Source organism: Letharia columbiana (assembly GCF_014066305.1).
Source record: "Letharia columbiana isolate WasteWater2 chromosome Unknown Sc0000000_s0, whole genome shotgun sequence".
In the NCBI taxonomy this organism is placed as follows: Eukaryota; Fungi; Ascomycota; class Lecanoromycetes; order Lecanorales; family Parmeliaceae; genus Letharia; species Letharia columbiana.
In genome coordinates, this window is record NW_023501036.1 from 1,463,765 (window position 1) to 1,482,508 (window position 18,744).

Genomic DNA, 18,744 nt, shown 5'->3' on the forward strand with positions numbered 1-18,744 from the left:
GTGAGGATGGCATTGAGTTTGGTGAGGGAGATCGACGAGATGCATTAGCGCCGGATGCCTAGCGTGCTCGGCAGCGGCTGCCCTTTCTATCCTCACGTTGAGTTGATTAGTTTTCACCAACCAAACCGACTCAACTTCTGGGACTGGCTCTCCACCCCTTGAACTGCTCAGTAGGAGAACAGAGAAATGCGGCAATATCATGGCATTGACTTCCCATTCAAAGGCGCTCGCCAAGCGTTCCTTCGACACCTCGCTCATGCCCCCACCGCCACCTCCAAAGCGAATAAAACGCCCCGCAAAGGTTCTTGACGAGGACGATTACACGGAGGCTCTATCACACATCATAGCTCGAGATTTCTTTCCTGGATTGTTGGAGACAGAGTCGAAGCAAGACTATCTCAATGCGCTGGACTCGCAAGATCACGAATGGATTGCGGCTGCGGGGCGGAAGCTCACTGAGGTTATGACACCTGGACCAGATGGGAGAAGACTGCGGGGAAGAAGAGGCACGAGCATGACACCGGCGTCTGGACTTTACGGGAGGGGTGGTGAGACGCCGAAAGCATGGCAAGGTGAGACACCTATGTCAATAGTGTCCACGGCCGAAAGCACCGCCAGCACTCAATCCAACGGACCAGAGGTCGACACGAACATGAGTCTCAGCGCATTTCAGCAGAGGTATACAAGTGAAGACAATGAAAGTTTTTACAAACTCCTGGACAAACAGAATCTCAAGAGAGCAGAAAAGTATGCCTGGATGTGGGCTGGCAACAAAATCCCTGCTGCCCGCCAGATCGCCCACCGGAAACGAGAGCGGCTCCTTGCTGCCAACAAAGCTTCAGAAGAATCTGAGGACGGGAAGGAGCTTGCTACTATCGAACCCCGAGACACACGGAAAGCCATGCCTGACTCCTGGCCATCTCGTCCCGACAACCCGTTCATGTTCGCTCCTGGATCTATTGAAGACACAACCCAGACAGTCACCCAGAAGAACGAAGAAACCTCGAGGGCTCCCCCAAGAACGGTAGTCTACGACAATACCCGTATTCCCCCTCCAATTACCACAGAATCCTCACATGATATCCCTCCATCACCGTCCCTCTCCGCAGTCCAGGACGCCATAGCAGGTCGCCCTCGCCCCACCGCCTCTGAGGCATCATTTAACGGCGCGTCTACGCCTCGCGTTAACGGCTACGCATTTGTCGACTCCGAGCCAGAGCCGCCCCCATCATTCGACAGCCCCTCTCCCCTCCTCCTTGGCAGTGGAGATAGCAACCCCAACCCGTTTAAGCTCCACGAAAACAGCAAGCGAGAAGCACTGCATCATCGCATGGTAGACAAAGTGGCAAAAGGAAAGCGAGCTGCAATTGGGAAAAGAGAAGTAGAGTTGAAGACGCCAGTACCACGGTTTACAAGCAGTCCGCGGATTAAAAAAAGTGGGATGACTCCTGCGGCGCAAAGGTTGATCACTAAGATTGGAGGCATAGGCGCAACGCCGCGGGAGGGGAAGACACCACGGATGAGTGGGTTGAGGGAAGGGTGGACGCCGAAGACTGCAGGGAAGGGAGAGTAACCGAGATCGCAGATATTTTGAAAGCATGATACCCCATTTCATCTAAATCCGATTTTAACCATTTTTCAATACCTGTCTCGGCCAAATCTCCGATCCGCCTTGTCATCGGGCCTAGTCAATACCCGGATCCAAGATACGTCTGACTGTACTAGGGGAGCTCGTCTTTACCATATACATGATTTGTTCTCCGTCGTAAGCTTAAGTCTATCTGATTCCGAACCCCAAGGGCAGGATCCATGCCAAATATTCCCAGCAATATTCCCAGCACACATGGCAGGAAAAGGTCAGTTGAAAACCCCAAAGCTTTGTGAATCGCCGAATCCTCCAAAGGGTCGGTCTCGCAATCCTGCATCAATCTTAGGACGCAGTGGCCGCTTGGAGATGCTTGTCCTGTGCCTCGATATCTGGTGCTGTGAAGAGCAACATCAGTTCGACGATAAGTTCAGCCGTCTTGACTGGGTGGATATAAACCACACACCTGTCCCACTAATACTCTGCTCTCGATGACAAGGCAGTAAGTCTCAATCTTGATATGAATTGAACTTTTGATTGTCCATTTAATACCAGAGAATCATTCTTCCTGCATTTTCATGAGAATCTCTACTACCTCCTCCACCCCTTTGATGACCTTCTGCACTTCCACCACACTCATCTTCTTCAGAACATAGTTCGCAACATCCCTGCTCTCCCTACTCTCTGGTCTACCAATCCCAACTCCAATCCGCGAAAATGCCATGCCTCCCAGGCTGCTTACACAACTCTTGAGCCCGTTATGCCCCCTCGCGCTCCCACCAACCTTGAGCTTTATTTTCCCCAGCGGACTCTCTAGTTCATCGTGTACAACGACCAACTTCGCCCTTGTGCGATCTTCGTTTGGCAGGTCTCGTAGGAAGGTCTTCCAGGCAGTAGCAACGGCTGGGCCGCTGACGTTCATCAGAGTGGGTGATTGCCAGAGGGTGATATCATTGCCACTAGAGAAAAGACCGTTGCCGTGAGGGCGGCTTTTGGCGAAGGGCGGGTAGGAGAGATACTGCTGGAGGGAGGATAGTAGTGTGTGGCCGGCGGAGTGAAGGGTATTTTTGTATAGTGGGGGTGGATTGCCGAGCGAGGCGACCAAGAGGGGCCGACGGAGCATGCGTTGTGGGTCAGCTACACTTGGAGGCTTTGGAATAGGTGAGGGCGTTGAGGGAGGCGAGGATGCTTTTGTCCACTTGTTGGACTTTGTCATCCTCTCGGCTCAATATTCAGTCTCGGCGACTTTTTTAAGCGCGATAGGCGCCCTGGGTAATTCAGGAGCAAGCAATAATGCCAAATCAATTGACAGAATTGTATTTGTACTACAAACCAGCAATGAAGCAGTGTCTCCTTCTTATGTTTGCGAAGTGCTTTCGGAACAAAGGTGGACTTGCTCAGAGTCCCTTTGTCTACTCTGCGGCCAGCTTCTACATCCATCCCTTATCTTCAAAAAGCAAGCCGTCACAAAGCGTTCTCGTCCCTTAGCTTTGATCTGTCGCTCGTGGCTCCAAAGGCCATGGACCAGACCTGATGTGTTTTAATCAAACTATGATGAGAAATACTTCCTCGCCAACCTCAAGACCCTCCCAGCCTGTAGGCAGTCTCTATCTCGATCCTTCGAGCCGTCAAACCTCTCTTTGAAGCTTGATGGAGCTTCCTAAGGCCAAGGGGAACATAATCTGCGGAATCGGCCGGGACCTTGTTGCAGTGTACACGGAATTGGGGCTTCGGCTCGGGCACTCCGCTCGAAGACAGAAAGTAATGTTGAGGACTACAAATTACGAACCACCATCGCGGCGATCTGAAAGCATGTCAGTGGGGTGATTTCTCAACCTTCGATGCTCGTATCCTTGTATCGCAGACTGTTGCCTACTTACGCCTCATGAGTGGCCCCAGCCTTCGTATAAGCTCTCACGGTTCGCCGGTGTGATTCGCAGGGGCAAATCTGTTCAAGACTACTCCAGTAGGACTTTATACCTGTCGCCGCTAGTTAATAAGCTGGGAAACAGAGATAAATAGCGTGCTGCCTACCAAATTGATCCGCGTAGAGACGTAATTCTCAGGTATCTTCTCCATCAACACCTCAACTTCTATCTATTCAGCTACTTCCACTACTTTCACTATCTCAATCGCATCACCCTTCATTCAATAAGTCTATTCCTATAGATATCGAGTCTATCTACTGTATGGACTATATCGAAGAGGCTCTACTTAATCCTGAGTCAGATGTAGAGAGCGAGGATAATAAATAGTGGTGGTAGAAGCATGGCAACTGGAGGGGGTACTTGATTGGCTATATAGATGACTAAGTAATATATATACCGTCTCAGAAATACCTACGGGTAAGGTACCTTATATGACCAAAAACCCCAGTGGTTTCAAAATAGTCATTTGGAACCATACTTTATATGCAATACTACATTATAAGTCAATTAATTCGGTAAAGCTGGTACTACATACAAACAGCCTCCATATGCATGGCGCGGAACACAACATTTACGGATACTTGTAAATGCGGCCCGCGCCGTCTGACATTCGGAATATTCCACAACCTACTTACCTTGGCTACCTTACCTTTCTCATTTTCTGCGGAGCCAACACTCTGTCCTTTGTTTGCCCGTATGACCTTCTCTTTTTGCTTTCTGCTCTTGTCTTGCAGTGTGTAATGATCGTTCTGTGTGGTCCTACCTGAATGGCAGTGCTACTGCGATGGCGTCCAGTTACGAGCCCAGCGACGAAGATATCCAAGGCTTCGTCGCTGTCACTAGTGCTCACCCCAGCAGAGCCATACAATATCTAAAGGTTCGACTTCAGGAAACTTTTCGAGCCATTGTCAAGCTGATGCGGCCATAGGCTCACAACAAAGATCTCGCAAGGGCCATCAATGCCTACTTTGACGACCCTAGTGCTGTTTTTGATCAGGTAAGCTCTCCTCCTTGCATGCGCCAAGTCTGGTGGCTTACCAAAAATCAGCAGAGCCAGGTCTTCTATGATGAAAGTCAATTTCATACAGATAAGGCGGAGGGCCCCCAAAACCAGGGCCAACCTTGTAAGCCTCCTTAGTCACACATAATGCATGCAAATCATTGGGCATCTATTTCAGATGTGTAACAACCAAGCTGACTTGTGCCCGAAAGCTCTTACAGTCCATCCTCCCGATACGCTCAAGCCCAATGTCTTCAGTGATACCGCACCCTCAAGACCGCCTTCGAGAGTAAGCACACGGGGTAATGACATTGGTTAGAACATTTGTTTCAAATTGTTTCGCGAGAAGGCTGGCTGACCAGTTCGACCCAGGGGCGTCTCAGAATATGAATTTTGACGAGCCGGAAGATGAGGAGTTGAACCGGGCAATGGCGATATCGATGAGCGAGAGTCAAACTCTTCCTGGCCAAGAGACAGGGACGATTGATTATGGCAAGCAGACGTTTGGTCCTGCAAATCGAGAACACTACGAGGCTGATAAGTGGGCGATGACCTACCCTGCAGCTCAAACTCAAGAGATACTGCTCAATCCCGAGCCTCATGACCGTAAGCGGCAGCCAAACACCCCAGCCTTCTTCAAGACACCTTCGACGGGTCACCGTCTATCAGCTCTCATCAAGATACTTCACACAATACCAATTGCAAGAGAGGCTCTGCTCAACAGAACTCGGACGCTGCAGGACTACGGTCACGAGAAAGACTGGTGGGATGGGACTCCGGTGAAAGTGCTGAGGATCGTCAATATGGATGGTGATGGGCGAAATACCAACGAGGATGAGGTTATCCATGAAGCCCAACGCCTCATGGCTTTCCTTGACAAAACCGATAGAGCTTATGGCAGCACCAACGCCTTGGCAGGGTTGGAAAGTGTCGGGCTGCAAGACGATGGGAAGGCCTCGAATTTTATGAGCATATGGCAAGCGGCCACAGCTCGCTCTGGATCACCGTTGGCCAATATTTTTGAGTCTGTTGGGACCAAGCTGGATCCCAACAATCCAGAAGACGCGCGCTCAGAGCATGTCCCTTATCTTACTGTCAGCGTCGATAATGAGACCTCAGGCAAGGGGCTGACGCTGTATGAGGCTTTGGACCACATATTGTGGGTAGACGCTAGAGAAGACCACGAGGTCTATCTTGAGAAAGTTGGAGAAGTTTTTATACTGGAGATTAACAATCAGGTCGAGAATGTTTCTGGACTCGGCATTGAGATCCCACCCATCTGGTATGCTGATCGGTACCTGCCGTTACACACACAACAAGCGAAAGATATGCTGGCTCGTAAGGCTGCCGTGACGACCCAACTCCAGAACGAGGAGAAGCTCCAAACGGGAATCTCAAGATTCCAAAAGCCCGGGAGTGGCGCACAAATGGACGTTGCCAAACTACTTGCAAAAGCAGCTGCATATTTCGAGCGGAAGAAGGCGTACCAAGATGCCGCCAAGGAACCATCGTTGACACAGCAGCGTTCTCAAGAAGGTCTTGAGCAGAGCCAGGCTCATACTGACCCAGTATCCAAAGAGCTCAGAGCGTTGACGGCTCGTATATCGGACAGGTTGAAGAGTATGTAAAGCTCGGTGATCACGACTTGTCTGCTGACTAATGTTGATTAGCTTACGAAGAAGGCCGAGATCGTGCTCAAGAAAAGCTGAAAGAGATTTCGCAACTGTACACGATGGCCTCCAATGATCCAAAGCAGCCTCCTCATGAGAAGTACACACTTCGAGGAGTCTCGACAGGTGCAAACATAGTTTACGTTCTCGAAAGGACGAGACCAGATGAAGAAGATGATATGCTCAGCACAGAAGCCAAAGACTGGCAGTGGTGGAAGATTCAGTATTTGAGCACGGAGACGAAGCCAGTGGTACCCAAGGCAAGTTACCTTCCATCATGGTCAAGGTCCCGATGTCCACGCCGGAAGACAATAGACTCGTGAGCTTAGCTGCTACTCCACCGACCAAATGCTGACTTGATGGTCTGCAGAAGGTGACCGAAGCCAATGTTCTTAAGGCTGCGAGTACCGACTCCCAGAGTGCTCTCTTAGTGTACGCCAATGACAAGGCAATCTCTTATGATTCTGGGGATCTGCCGTCCCCGCTCTATGTATGTCTATGCTAATTCCAACCGTCTCTTCACAAACTGACTGTGCCAGAACTTCGTCCGGGCAGACAATCTCAGCTTCAGCGCAGAGCTGGATGGGTTGGATCCACCGGCGCCTGCCACGCCAACAAAAAGAAAGGCCGACGATGGTGAACTTGACATGAACAATCATCGATCTCCTCCGTATGATAGGACCTACGATGCGATCTCGAATGACAACCCTGATCCCAATCCACCTGGCTATGATAGTAGTCCGTCCCCTCCACATATGCCTATCTACCCACGCATCAGTCCTCGCAAATCTGGCGTGACTGGAAGTTATGATGATGTGATTCCAACAAGTCTCAGAGCCACTGGACCAACGATCGACCCTACCTCTATGGCGCTTGACCCGGATGGGACAAATGACTACGGCCAAGAGATGAAAGAACGCGGAGGCCAGAACGGCCTACTACACCGGCAAAAGAAGGTCCAAGAAAAGCAAGAATACTCGCTTGGGAGCTATATACCCGAGATTACTATGGAGGACGACGAAGAAGATGAAGATCAGAGAGGCAGTAGGGACAGATAAGCGCGCGAGCATTTGATTTTGTTGCTGAGATACCCCGTCCATAAGCGGACTGTAAGCGTGGAGGAATTGCATTCCTTTGGAGCATCTTTGGAGCATCTTTATCACTAGTGTACACTATCTGAAAACCTGGCTTTGAGTACTTGACTGATGTTGGCTCCAAGAAGCTGAAAGACATGCATCCCGAATCCCGAGTAGTGTGTATTTATAGTATACTGTACTGTACGGCAAGGTATCCAGGAAAGCCGACTGCTGCCGGCAATTGGTCAGCCTTACACTAATGTATGGAATAAGCTGTGGGTTTTGCGTCACTTTAAACTTATTTACTCTACCACCATAGAGTCGCAATTATCATACACACGACCGCTGCAGGATATCTCCTAACCACGTTGATAAGGTGCATCCGCTAGTGGAAGGCTGGTGAGGCAATTCGAAGAAGAGACGGGAGGCCTTGGGAGCTGGGACGAGACAGCCAAGTACAGGTACAACGACTGACTGCACATGAGCATGAGCATGCGGTCAGCAGCAGTGCCGCAGACGGTCCTCTCTACAAGTGTTATTCAGGAGCCGTTTCGGCCAGATTACCTCGGTGCGGCAGCCAGAGACGAGAAAACACAGCCTTTTTGCGGTAATAAAGAAGGATGGGGCCCAATTAGCCCCTTCCGGTACGACTTTACACCCTGCTTCCTCGACGTGTGGATCAGTGTTGTGGCGGCATTTGGCATCATATTTGGCGCAATTGCCATCTGGTGGCTCCTGAAGAAAAGAAGTCCGTCACCCGTCACTCGAAACTGGCATTTCTACACCAAACTCGCAGTCCTCGCTGCTTTGCTCGTCACCACCGCACTTCAAGCGTGCCTACAGATCAATGCGCTTCCTGGGGTATGGATCGGCGACTTTCGCTTCTGGACCTCAATCATCACGTTGGTCTCGCTGGCAATCATTGGCGGCATTCAATACATTGAGCACTGGCGGAGTCGGCAGCCAAATGGCATAGTGCTATTCTACTGGCTGTTCCTGCTGATAGCTTTCGGTGTGAAGCTTCGGTCGCTCATCTCACAGCAAGCGTTCCGAACCCGGCTACCATACTTTGTCACATTCTGTGTCAGCTTTGGGCTTGCTGTGTTGGAATTCGCTCTGGAGTACCTGGTTCCGAAGAAACAGTCCGCATACGATGCGCTGGGTGACGAAGACGAATGTCCAATTGAATATGCAGATATTTTCAGTATCCTTACATTCAGCTGGATGACCCCAATGATGAAATATGGGTATAAGGAGTACCTCACGCAGGATGACCTATGGAATCTTAGAAGGAGGGATACTACAAAAGTGACTGGGGATATATTGGAGCAGACATGGGCTGATGAGCTTGAAAAGAAACGCCCGTCTTTGTGGATAGCTCTATTCCGGGGTTTTGGTGGGCCCTACTTCTGGGGCTCCGTCATCAAAACTTTTAGTGATACTTTATCATTCGTACAGCCACAATTGCTGAGGCTCTTGATTTCTTTCGTTGACTCCTATCGGGGTGGCAATCCTCATCCTCAGCCTGCGATCAGAGGAGCGGCGATCTCGCTTGCTATGTTTGCCGTGTCAGTAGCACAAACAGCTTTGCTCCACCAGTATTTCCAGCGTGCTTTTGAAACAGGCATGAGGGTTAAGTCGTCATTGACTTCCATGATATACGCCAAGTCAATGCGATTATCGAACGAAGGCCGGGCCTCAAAGTCTACAGGAGACATTGTTAACTACATGGCTGTTGACACGCAACGACTACAGGACCTTACGCAGTATGGACAGATGCTATGGTCCGCACCATTTCAGATTGTTTTGTGTATGCTGTCATTATATCAATTGGTTGGTATTAGCATGCTAGCAGGTGTCGCTGCTATGTTACTCATGGTACCTATCAACGGGTTGATTGCCAGGATCATGAAAAATCTTCAAAAGAAACAGATGAAAAATAAGGATGCGAGGACACGGCTTGTGACGGAGATACTAAACAACATGAAAAGCATTAAATTGTTCGCCTGGTCTCAAGCATTCATGAACAAGCTCAACTTCGTCCGCAACGAGCAGGAATTGAAGACTCTCCGCAAGATTGGCGCTTCCCAAGCTTTTGCGAACTTCACTTGGTCGACGACTCCTTTCCTGGTATCGTGCTCTACTTTCACCGTCTTCGTTCTCACGAGAGACGAACCTTTGACAACGGAACTTGTCTTTCCGGCTCTAACGCTTTTCAATATGCTCGGCTTCCCTTTGGCCATCCTTCCCATGGTGATTACGTCCATCATCGAGGCCACGGTAGCAGTAGGGCGCCTTACTAGCTTCTTCACGGCAGAGGAATTGCAAGCCAATGCCGTGCAGACGAAGGATGCGGCTGCAAATAACGGGGATGAATCAGTCCGTGTCCGGGATGCTACTTTCACATGGGATCGTAATGAAGGTCGCCACTGTTTAGAGAACATCAATTTTGTCGCGCGCAAAGCGGAACTCAGCTGTATTGTAGGTCGAGTTGGAGCAGGAAAGTCGTCTTTCCTAGAAGCCATTCTCGGAGACATCTGGAAAATTCATGGCGAGGTCGTTGTACATGGTCGTACTGCATACGTGGCGCAGCAAGCATGGGTCATGAATGCAAGCTTCAAGGAGAATATTGTATTCGGCCATCGCTGGGATCCACACTTCTACGAGCGAACAATCAATGCCTGCGCTTTGACTGAAGACCTAAAGACACTGCCGGATGGAGACCAGACCGAGGTGGGAGAACGAGGAATATCTTTATCTGGGGGACAGAAAGCTCGTCTGACTCTGGCAAGAGCTGTGTACGCCCGGGCTGATGTCTACCTTTTTGACGATTGTCTTTCCGCTGTAGATCAGCATGTGGGAAGACACTTGATCGAGAACGTACTCGGATCGAAAGGTTTGTTGGCGGGGAAAACTAGAATACTAGCGACCAACTCAATTCCAGTACTTTTTGAGGCGGACTTCGTTACCCTAATTCGTGATGGCAGAATCTTAGAAAAAGGGACGTATGAACAGCTCATCGCAATGAAGGGAGAGGTTGCAAATTTGATCAGGACCGCCAATAATGAAGAAGACCAAGAGACTCCATCTCCTAGCGTGGAAGACAGCAGAGATTCCACAAGCTCAGAGAGTGAGGAATCCAACACTGTCTTTGGTACAGGCACCGGCGACTCATTGACGGAAGAGAAGGACGAAGCTCAAGAAGGCATCACTCAACTGGCCCCCCATACGAGCCAACGCAGGCACTGGGCGAAGAGCGAGCAGCAATACGTTAAGACGCGCAAGCACAGCATCATTCAAGGGCCCCCGTGGCAAGGTGACCGATGAGGAAGGAGAAGCCGTCAAATCAAAGCAGAGCAAAGAGTTTTCTGAACAAGGCAAAGTGAAGTGGAACGTATATTTGGAGTATGCAAAGACCAGCAATCTGATTGCTGTGTGCATCTACCTGATCACACTCATTGGCGCACAAACGGCTCAAATTGGGGGTAGCTTATGGTTGAAGCAGTGGTCCGAGGTCAATCAGGAATACGGTGGCAATCCCCAGGTCGGCAAATACATCGGAATCTATTTTGCCTTTGGAATTGGTGGCGCTGGTCTTGTCGTGATACAGACGCTCATACTGTGGATATTTTGCTCGATAGAGGCTTCGCGTAAACTCCACGAAAGGATGGCCTACGCGATATTCAGATCCCCAATGAGTTTCTTCGAGACCACCCCTTCCGGACGGATCCTGAATCGTTTCTCCAGTGACATTTACCGAGTCGATGAGGTGCTGGCGAGAACCTTCAACATGTTGTTTGTCAACAGTGCTCGGGCCTTTTACACACTCATCCTGATTGCTGTCTCCACCCCAGTCTTCGTAGCGTTGATCATTCCTCTCGGAGCCGTCTACCTCTACATTCAGCGTTACTACTTACGTACATCAAGGGAGCTGAAACGCCTCGATAGCATTAGCAGAAGTCCGATTTATGCACATTTTCAAGAGTCTTTGGGCGGCATCACAACGATCCGTGCTTATCGCCAGCAGAGCAGGTTTGCTTTAGAGAACGAATGGCGGGTGGATGCAAATCTTCGGGCGTACTTTCCGTCCATCAATGCAAACCGGTGGCTTGCAGTTCGACTCGAGTTCATCGGTTCCTTTATCATCCTGGCGGCAGCTTCTTTTGCTATCATATCTGTTTCTACAGGCAGTGGCTTGTCAGCAGGCTTAGTGGGTCTAGCAATGTCATATGCCTTGCAGATTACCACTAGTCTGAATTGGATTGTGAGGCAGACTGTGGAGGTAGAGACGAACATAGTCTCGGTCGAACGTGTCTTGGAGTATGCTAGGCTACCGAGCGAGGCGCCTGATGTTATCTCAAAGCACAGACCCAAGATCAGCTGGCCTGGGCAAGGGGCTGTCAAGTTCAACAACTATTCGGCAAGATATCGACCAGGATTAGACCTGATCCTCAAAAACATCAACATCCATATTAAATCCCACGAGAAGATCGGCGTCGTCGGCCGTACTGGAGCGGGAAAATCCTCCCTTACCTTGGCTTTGTTCAGGATCATTGAGCCTGACGCTGGAAACATCTCGATCGATGACCTGAACACATCGACCATTGGCCTTCTCGATCTCCGAGGCAGGCTGGCTATCATTCCTCAGGATGCAGCTCTCTTCGAAGGTACTATCCGAGACAACTTGGACCCAGGTCACATTCACGATGATACGGAACTTTGGAGCGTGCTAGGTGAGTCTGCTGCCTTGTCCGATGACTTGTTCCTGCTCGCGCACTAATACGTGCAAGATCACGCACGGCTCAAAGAGCACGTCTCAAGCATGCAGGGTAGGCTCGAAGCCGGTGTGAATGAAGGAGGTGAGTCTGCAACTAACGTTATCCGATAAAGTAGAGTCTCCAGGAGTATTTTCTGACGTATCGGAGCAGGCTCGAACCTGTCAGCAGGACAGCGGCAACTGGTCTCCCTAGCCAGAGCACTGCTAACACCTACGAGCATTCTAGGTAAGTTTGATGATGTGTCAATCATGTTACGTCTACTGACAATCCTTGGCAGTGCTTGACGAGGCGACCGCAGCGGTAGACGTGGAGACAGATGCTATGCTGCAGACTACCCTGAGAAGCAATATGTTCAAGGACCGCACTATTATAACCATTGCGCATCGGATCAACACCATCATTGACTCGGATCGGATCGTCGTTTTGAACCACGGGACTGTTGCAGAATTCGATACTCCCTCGGCTTTAGTCCGTCATAGGGGACTATTTTATGAATTAGTCAAAGAAGCTGGCTTGCTCGACAGTGTTGAAGCATAAGGAATGCTTCGGCAATAAATCACATGCATCAGTAGCGAAGTTTTCTGGGACTTCATATTGGCGGCACCAGGCGGGGTTTTCTCTCCACATTTGCAAGGAAGATAGGGGCTACAATGTGTGTGCATGTCTCCAATGAATGAGATCTCGTTCAAATCCGGGTTTGAGGTACTAGCAGTAGTACGCCTCGAGGTTCTACGGATTCCGTCGCCCGTCGCCGAGCCGCGTACCCGTTGACCGTTGTTCCCGTTCTAAAATTGCCTTCTTTTAAATTGGTAGAAAGATGGATCGGAAGCAGGGTTCCGATGGTCCCCAAGCGCTAAGCGCTCGCACTCGCTTACTAGTACGTCTTTTGCCTCATGTGACCATGTCTCATGCAAAAGTCCCCTTTGGGCTCCTTTGGGGATATTCATCCTGCTGCTCGGCCGATTGGACAGAATGCATATTTACGCACTCTCAGATTTGGTCCCTCACAGAAAACGCCTCGTTGTTCTCCTTCAGCCGTGGGTCTTGCTGCTGAGCTTCGAAGTTATGACTTGCATTGCGATACAGGTAAGCTCAGGTTGGTGCACGGAAAAGCTGCTTGCTTCTAAAACCATGACCATCTCTCAGTCTCACTTCGTCATTGGCTAATGACTTTCCGCGGATATGCTCGCATGGAAGACTGGGGTATTACCCGACCCCGCATACGGCAAAGGCCGCCAAAAAGGGCTTGCATGCCATGATGCACATATTCACTGGTCTTATTTTGAAATCCTTGTCCACAACTAACAACCATGACCATGTAAAATGAGTTTGTTGCTTGATAGCATCTCCTGTTCCTACATGACGGCCGCGGGAGCTCAAAATTGCAGTGTTTGACGTTGACGGATGCAAGCCGTCTTCCCCTAGTGCGCCCTCAGTCAGATGTTGTTTCAAGGATCTGAGATCGCTGCGAATTGATCGAGATGCAATCTCAGCTCATCTTGCTTGCATATCAAGTCCTTTCCTCGCCCAATTTGCTTCCTCTTTATCCAAGCTCTGCTCTCTCCCCTTATTCCTACTATTGGACAAACTCTGGTAATTCCATGATTGCATTTTGCACACAAATATGTCTTTCGACCGTCAGATGTTGGGGTTGTTAAAACGCCAATGGTAATTCGTTTGCTGGGAATAACCGGCGTCCCGCAAAACATTACTATACAAATCTTTTGTGGACTCTCTGTTTTGGTTAGTCCCGCTCTACCTCTACTTTTCCGATTTACTTCCTATCTTGAGCTCTTGAACTTCTCTGCCAGCAAAACAACAGACTAGGTCTTGATGTGGAACTCTGCTGCTTCGCTACTTGTTATTCCCAACACAAACGATGCTCTCTGTCTCTCCTGGCTGGGCCTTGGGATGGTATCGCGTCGGCGAGACGCTCGCTCCATATCTCGGTCTTCGCCCGAAAATCATCATTGGACTGCACTTGTTGCTCGATGTTCCAACTAACAGATACAGTATGCTTTAGGTGCACCAACAAAACCCGAGCATATCCAGTACCGAACAAGTCCAACAAACTCTTTCGAGCCTTTAGCTCGCCAGAGAAACCGTCGAACATAAAATCGTTACAACCTTTGCTTCGATTCCTTTGCCCAAGGGACTTCACTGAACGTCGCCTGACCATTGCACTCGACATCATGGTCCAGCGAGTACTTGGGGACAGGGGTCCCTGCAGACCAGTTGTGGCACTTTCGAAGACGACCATCGACTCATTCAATGATGATGCAAATCGGACTTCACGCCTCCCAGTCACAGAAGGTTCTTCGAATGCGTTGTCAACGGTCTGTAACCGATACTGCTCATTGATTGATCAATGCTGATGTGACAGTCTCCAGCTTCCCCTACAGGCTCTAATAGATCACTGCAACATCCACGCCTGTGAGATAACGTTCCGTCTCGACTCCGGCAAGGTGTTTCAGGCCACCACAACGCGCCCGGAACCCCAAGAAGTTCACGATGAGGAGCTCCTGACACGCCAAGTTTCTCGCTCATCCGTGTATACAGTTGAAGGTCAGCATTTCCGTATCCTCACACGGTCTGTGGTGAACGGTGAGCAATCTCACTGACACGCTCGTAGATTTTGATCAGGAAGAAACTGCTTCCGGAAGCGGAAAGGCTCGCAGCCTGCCAATTGCAGATCGTCGTAGTCAGACCACGAAGAGGAAGAGGAAAGGCTCCAGCTCCCATACTCCTGCTTCACGCATAAAGCGGAGACCTGCTGAAAACCGCCGAGCCGCAATTAAATCAGGTTGCAACTCCGAATCCGTGGACGAGAACGAGAACGATGACGAGGACGCGGACGAGGACGCGGACAACGCCGAGGACGACTCCGACTCCGACTCCGACTTTGAGGACGAAATCGATGAGTTGGAAGGTGCCGAAACGGAAATGGAACAGTTCAGGATAGACGAGGTATTCCTTCGCTATTACGAACCTGCCTTCCGGTCGATCAACCAGCTTGTCTGCAAGGACATTTCGAAGTTGTGGATCCGCTTTTGTCATCCAGGAAAGCAGACTACCCACCCTTATAATGGTGGGAAGTCTACCAGTGAGAAGTCTACCAGTAAGAAGTCACAGGCAGAGCATGGATACTTAGGGCACTTCACCAAACCAGATTACTGGCCATCCGATGCAGGTTGGAAAGCGTTTACAGCGTCACCGCGTCGGCAAACAGAGCCAGCGTGTCGGCACATAGAGCCAGATCACGAGAAGAAACCTGGTCAGTCTACTTATGAGCTTGCCCCGATGTTGGAGCTAATTTCCCATCCAGAAAGACTTTTACTTCTTGTCCACCTTCTCCGAAGTCAAAATAGAGGTTTCAAGGATGGCGTTTTCACTCTTGACAAGATGGCGAAAAGCACCAAGGGTATTCATCTGGAGTATCCAGGGCGCTGGACCACGCAATGTGTCGAACGCCTTAAGGAAATATATCGGGTGAGGGCTATGGAGATGAAATATGAGGCGGGTGAAATTGGTAAGTTTCACTAACCTGGTGGCACTCGTGGTGTGCTAATACTGCGTCAGATGGAAGTACTCTGGTATCTGTCCGGATGCTCAGAACCCGACGTAAAATTCGCAAGGTACCAAAGTCAGCCGTCAAGGCCTCAGGACTACCCCGCGAGCAGATCAAAAAAGAGCCTCAGCCAGAGGTGATGAGCTCTACAGCATGTCATGCGCCTGTTGCAAAAATGGGCATCAATGTGCAAATCGGGGATGAAGACCTGGCATCTTCGTCGTCTGAAAGGGTTGCTCCACAGGCGAGTTCCCCTAAACCTAGGTTGTGCAAAGCTCGCACAATTCAGCATGGGTTGCCTTTCTATGATTCGCCATCGCCAAAACAAAAACGCCACAACTCGGCCCAGGAAAACTGGAGTACGCAACCAGCAGACCTAACGCAAGACCCTACCGTCTTTACGCACCCAAACTTTTTTGGCTCCTGGATGCAGAGCTTCCCCAGCCAAGAATTCGTACGCCGCCAGTACGATCATGAGTCGACTGCCTCTCAGGTAGTCGCAAATCCAATGCGTCCGAACGGAGCATTTACCCGCAGCCCTCCAGCCGGGCCCGTCGCAACAAGGGTGGAACACGCCCGTCCCCCAACGTTTGTCGCGTCTTCATCAGGCCTGGTTGGAGCTTTCTCCACAGGTACGGAGTACTCGAGCTGGCAGACTGACGACCCCTGGAACCCTCAAGCGGAACCCTCAATGTATTCGGCCGTCCCTGGTCCCAGCACCTCTCTTCTGCCATGTACGAATGGCTCCTTTAGCAATGGCTATAGCGGCGCAAATTTCTCCAGCGGCCTGCCGTTGGACATCTGGAATGATGGGAACCAGACTGGAATGCCACCGTACCATCAAGGCGTTGACGAGGACGTACAACACTGCCTCAACCTACAGGCAGTCGGTATGCCATGGTACGAGCCCTTGAGCTTGAACACACCATCCAGTGGTAATCCAGCTCTGGCAAACCAAGTCTTGCCCACTGGCTTCCGCCCCCATACCTCGTTGGACGCCGAGCACAAGTTTGAGCCGGTCTTCCAGGATCAACAACAGCTCTGATTTTGTCATGTGATCTTTCCCTCTCACGGTCGATTTAACCCACGCTCTTTTGACCCGGCTGGCTCGCTGAGAGTTTTCGGACCGGACTTTTACGACTATATGATTCGCGTCGCTTATTGTTCCACCAAAGATGGATTCTAATTACGATTTCATATTTATTGCTTCGCTTCTGTTCACCCTCGAGGATATTTATTTGGAATTTCGATTAGGTACCCCAGCGCCTCCATACGCCAAACGCCACGCCCTACTGTTAATACGTGACGCTGGTTCACAAAGCGAGTATCTACGGATGACAATTTTTTTGGAATCACGGTACTTTGAAGATCACAGAGGGTAGTTGGGACAGTTGGCTGTTGACTGGTTTTTCCTTTTTTCCTTTTCTTCTTCCTATTTTTACGAGTACCTTGCTTCATCTTGTCTTTCATTGGAATAGGTAGTGCGTGAAAAGTATTGGGTAGCTTAAAGTCACGATAAATGAAAACACGTCTCTCCTTAGGCATTCGCCCCTTTTCTCTTTTCCTCTTTCTCCCCTCTCTCTGTCGCTAGACGGCGTAAACGAGTGGGAATGCTCTGCTACCTGTCTTTCACAGTCCTGCTCCTGCTTCTTTTTAACAGCACATGCACGCACAAGTGACGCTGGATAAGGTATGAAAAGGGACGTTAGCCGGTTCTACAATCGGTATGCGGAACTCCGTAAAGTAAGGCGTGCAGATTCCCATGCAGGGTACTATTTATATTGGGTCGGCTCTCGGCTCGGCAAGACCCACTTTCACTTACTCCTTCCTTCTCTCTCCACACCCACTCTTTCGATTTCCGCGAAATCGATAGACTAGGTGCCTCGCATCATGCCCTACCACTGATTAGTGCACATGCACGATGCAGGTGATTTGGGTGCCTTTGCTAGGTATAACCTCACATTCAGTCTGCAGGGCAACAGACCTTGCAGGGCTAGGCCATCACCTTATCAAGGAAGGAGAGGTGCATGTGTATCAGTGATCAATGGCACTGATTGATGCCATACCAAACCCAGTAATGATCACACTGAAACCGGAAAACAGAGCGGAAATGCACGCCGACAGATGCAGGTAATTGATTTGATTGTTGAGTAGTGTGCATGCTCGTCTTCCTTCCATGTCAACTTGTGCAAGGGGCTTTGCGCCACCATGCTCGACCGAGTATGTAGAATTCGATCCTGCGTCTACTCCCTAACAACCTGGGACACCTTACTCCACTCGATTGACTTTTCGATCTTCCTATGTGTCTCACCGCGTCCTGCTGCTACCATGGCATTGGCGGTCAGTGGGGGTCGAGTCCTGCACAGACTTCTTCCATTACCTATTCTGCATCCGTCTGCTTTTGAGGCTCGGAGATACCACCGTCGATTATTCGTACCTCCCAGCATCTGATGCCGTGGAACACATTTCTGTACGTCTCAACGGTCGAGCACGGAAACTTGTGGCCCATCTCCGTGACAGTGTTTCCAGCTCTCCTCCCGACTTGTCCAATCACGAATAGTATATGGTATTCCCATGCCGAAATTCTAAAGCTTTCTCCTTCTACAAAGGCCCGAGTCTGCCGAGAATTAACTTAGTCGCCTTCACATGTATCATTGATCCCATGAGAAGCTTTTGACTTGCGCTAAATGAAAAATCCAAAGAGAGAGGTACAAGGTGGAATAACACGCCGAGAGATGCAACAGGCTTGAAACGGCTCCACACGATTTCCAATCACTGGAGAGGTTGAATACCAGGTGGTGGTGGTGACAGTGGGTTTGGCTCCAACAAGCAGCACGAAAGGTCAACAAGAACGAATCACAGCACTGCTCACCCAAGATATAGACGCGTTCGAACTGCACTTTGCATAGACATCAGTGTCTTTGGGAGCAATGTTATTGACGGCATTTTGGTACCTAGGGGAAGAGGTTGTACGTCATTTTGTGCTTCTGCTCTTTGTCAATTGTGAAGAGTTGAGACGGATGTTAGGGGAAGCTGTAAAGCTGTGGGCATTTGGAGAGCCTGTCGCAGATAATTGTTCACTTCGAACGAGTCATCAACTAGTAGAGTGGGTGATGGCACATGTTGTCAGTAGACTCTC

At 50.0% G+C, this 18,744-nt stretch overlaps 6 protein-coding genes across 6 annotated transcripts; 5 read left to right on the plus strand and 1 right to left on the minus strand.

Annotated features, from left to right (window-relative positions):
- Nucleotides 1-199: 199 nt before the first annotated feature.
- On the plus strand, nt 200-1,573 carry HO173_000383 (uncharacterized protein; the record flags this gene model as incomplete). Its single annotated transcript, XM_037302333.1, has 1 exon — nt 200-1,573. The coding sequence occupies one exon, from the start codon at nt 200-202 to the stop codon at nt 1,571-1,573; it is 1,374 nt and encodes a 457-aa protein (XP_037170912.1).
- A 571-nt stretch (nt 1,574-2,144) lies between these two features.
- Nucleotides 2,145-2,801, minus strand: HO173_000384 (uncharacterized protein; the record flags this gene model as incomplete). Its single annotated transcript, XM_037302334.1, has 1 exon — nt 2,145-2,801. The coding sequence occupies one exon, from the start codon at nt 2,799-2,801 to the stop codon at nt 2,145-2,147; it is 657 nt and encodes a 218-aa protein (XP_037170913.1).
- A 1,496-nt stretch (nt 2,802-4,297) lies between these two features.
- HO173_000385 (uncharacterized protein) lies at nt 4,298-7,241 on the plus strand (the record flags this gene model as incomplete). Its single annotated transcript, XM_037302335.1, has 8 exons — nt 4,298-4,390; nt 4,442-4,510; nt 4,562-4,637; nt 4,726-4,827; nt 4,886-6,133; nt 6,184-6,443; nt 6,554-6,673; nt 6,723-7,241. The coding sequence occupies 8 exons, from the start codon at nt 4,298-4,300 to the stop codon at nt 7,239-7,241; spliced, it is 2,487 nt and encodes an 828-aa protein (XP_037170914.1).
- A 498-nt stretch (nt 7,242-7,739) lies between these two features.
- HO173_000386 (uncharacterized protein) lies at nt 7,740-10,586 on the plus strand (the record flags this gene model as incomplete). The annotated part of the gene is made up of 1 exon (XM_037302336.1): nt 7,740-10,586. The coding sequence occupies one exon, from the start codon at nt 7,740-7,742 to the stop codon at nt 10,584-10,586; it is 2,847 nt and encodes a 948-aa protein (XP_037170915.1).
- A 340-nt stretch (nt 10,587-10,926) lies between these two features.
- On the plus strand, nt 10,927-12,574 carry HO173_000387 (uncharacterized protein; the record flags this gene model as incomplete). Its single annotated transcript, XM_037302337.1, has 4 exons — nt 10,927-11,992; nt 12,050-12,118; nt 12,188-12,262; nt 12,315-12,574. 4 exons carry the CDS (start codon nt 10,927-10,929, stop codon nt 12,572-12,574), a joined length of 1,470 nt encoding a protein of 489 aa, XP_037170916.1.
- A 1,655-nt stretch (nt 12,575-14,229) lies between these two features.
- HO173_000388 (uncharacterized protein) lies at nt 14,230-16,650 on the plus strand (the record flags this gene model as incomplete). Its single annotated transcript, XM_037302338.1, has 5 exons — nt 14,230-14,373; nt 14,428-14,602; nt 14,670-15,311; nt 15,363-15,566; nt 15,617-16,650. 5 exons carry the CDS (start codon nt 14,230-14,232, stop codon nt 16,648-16,650), a joined length of 2,199 nt encoding a protein of 732 aa, XP_037170917.1.
- Between the last annotated feature and the right edge of the window lie 2,094 nt (nt 16,651-18,744).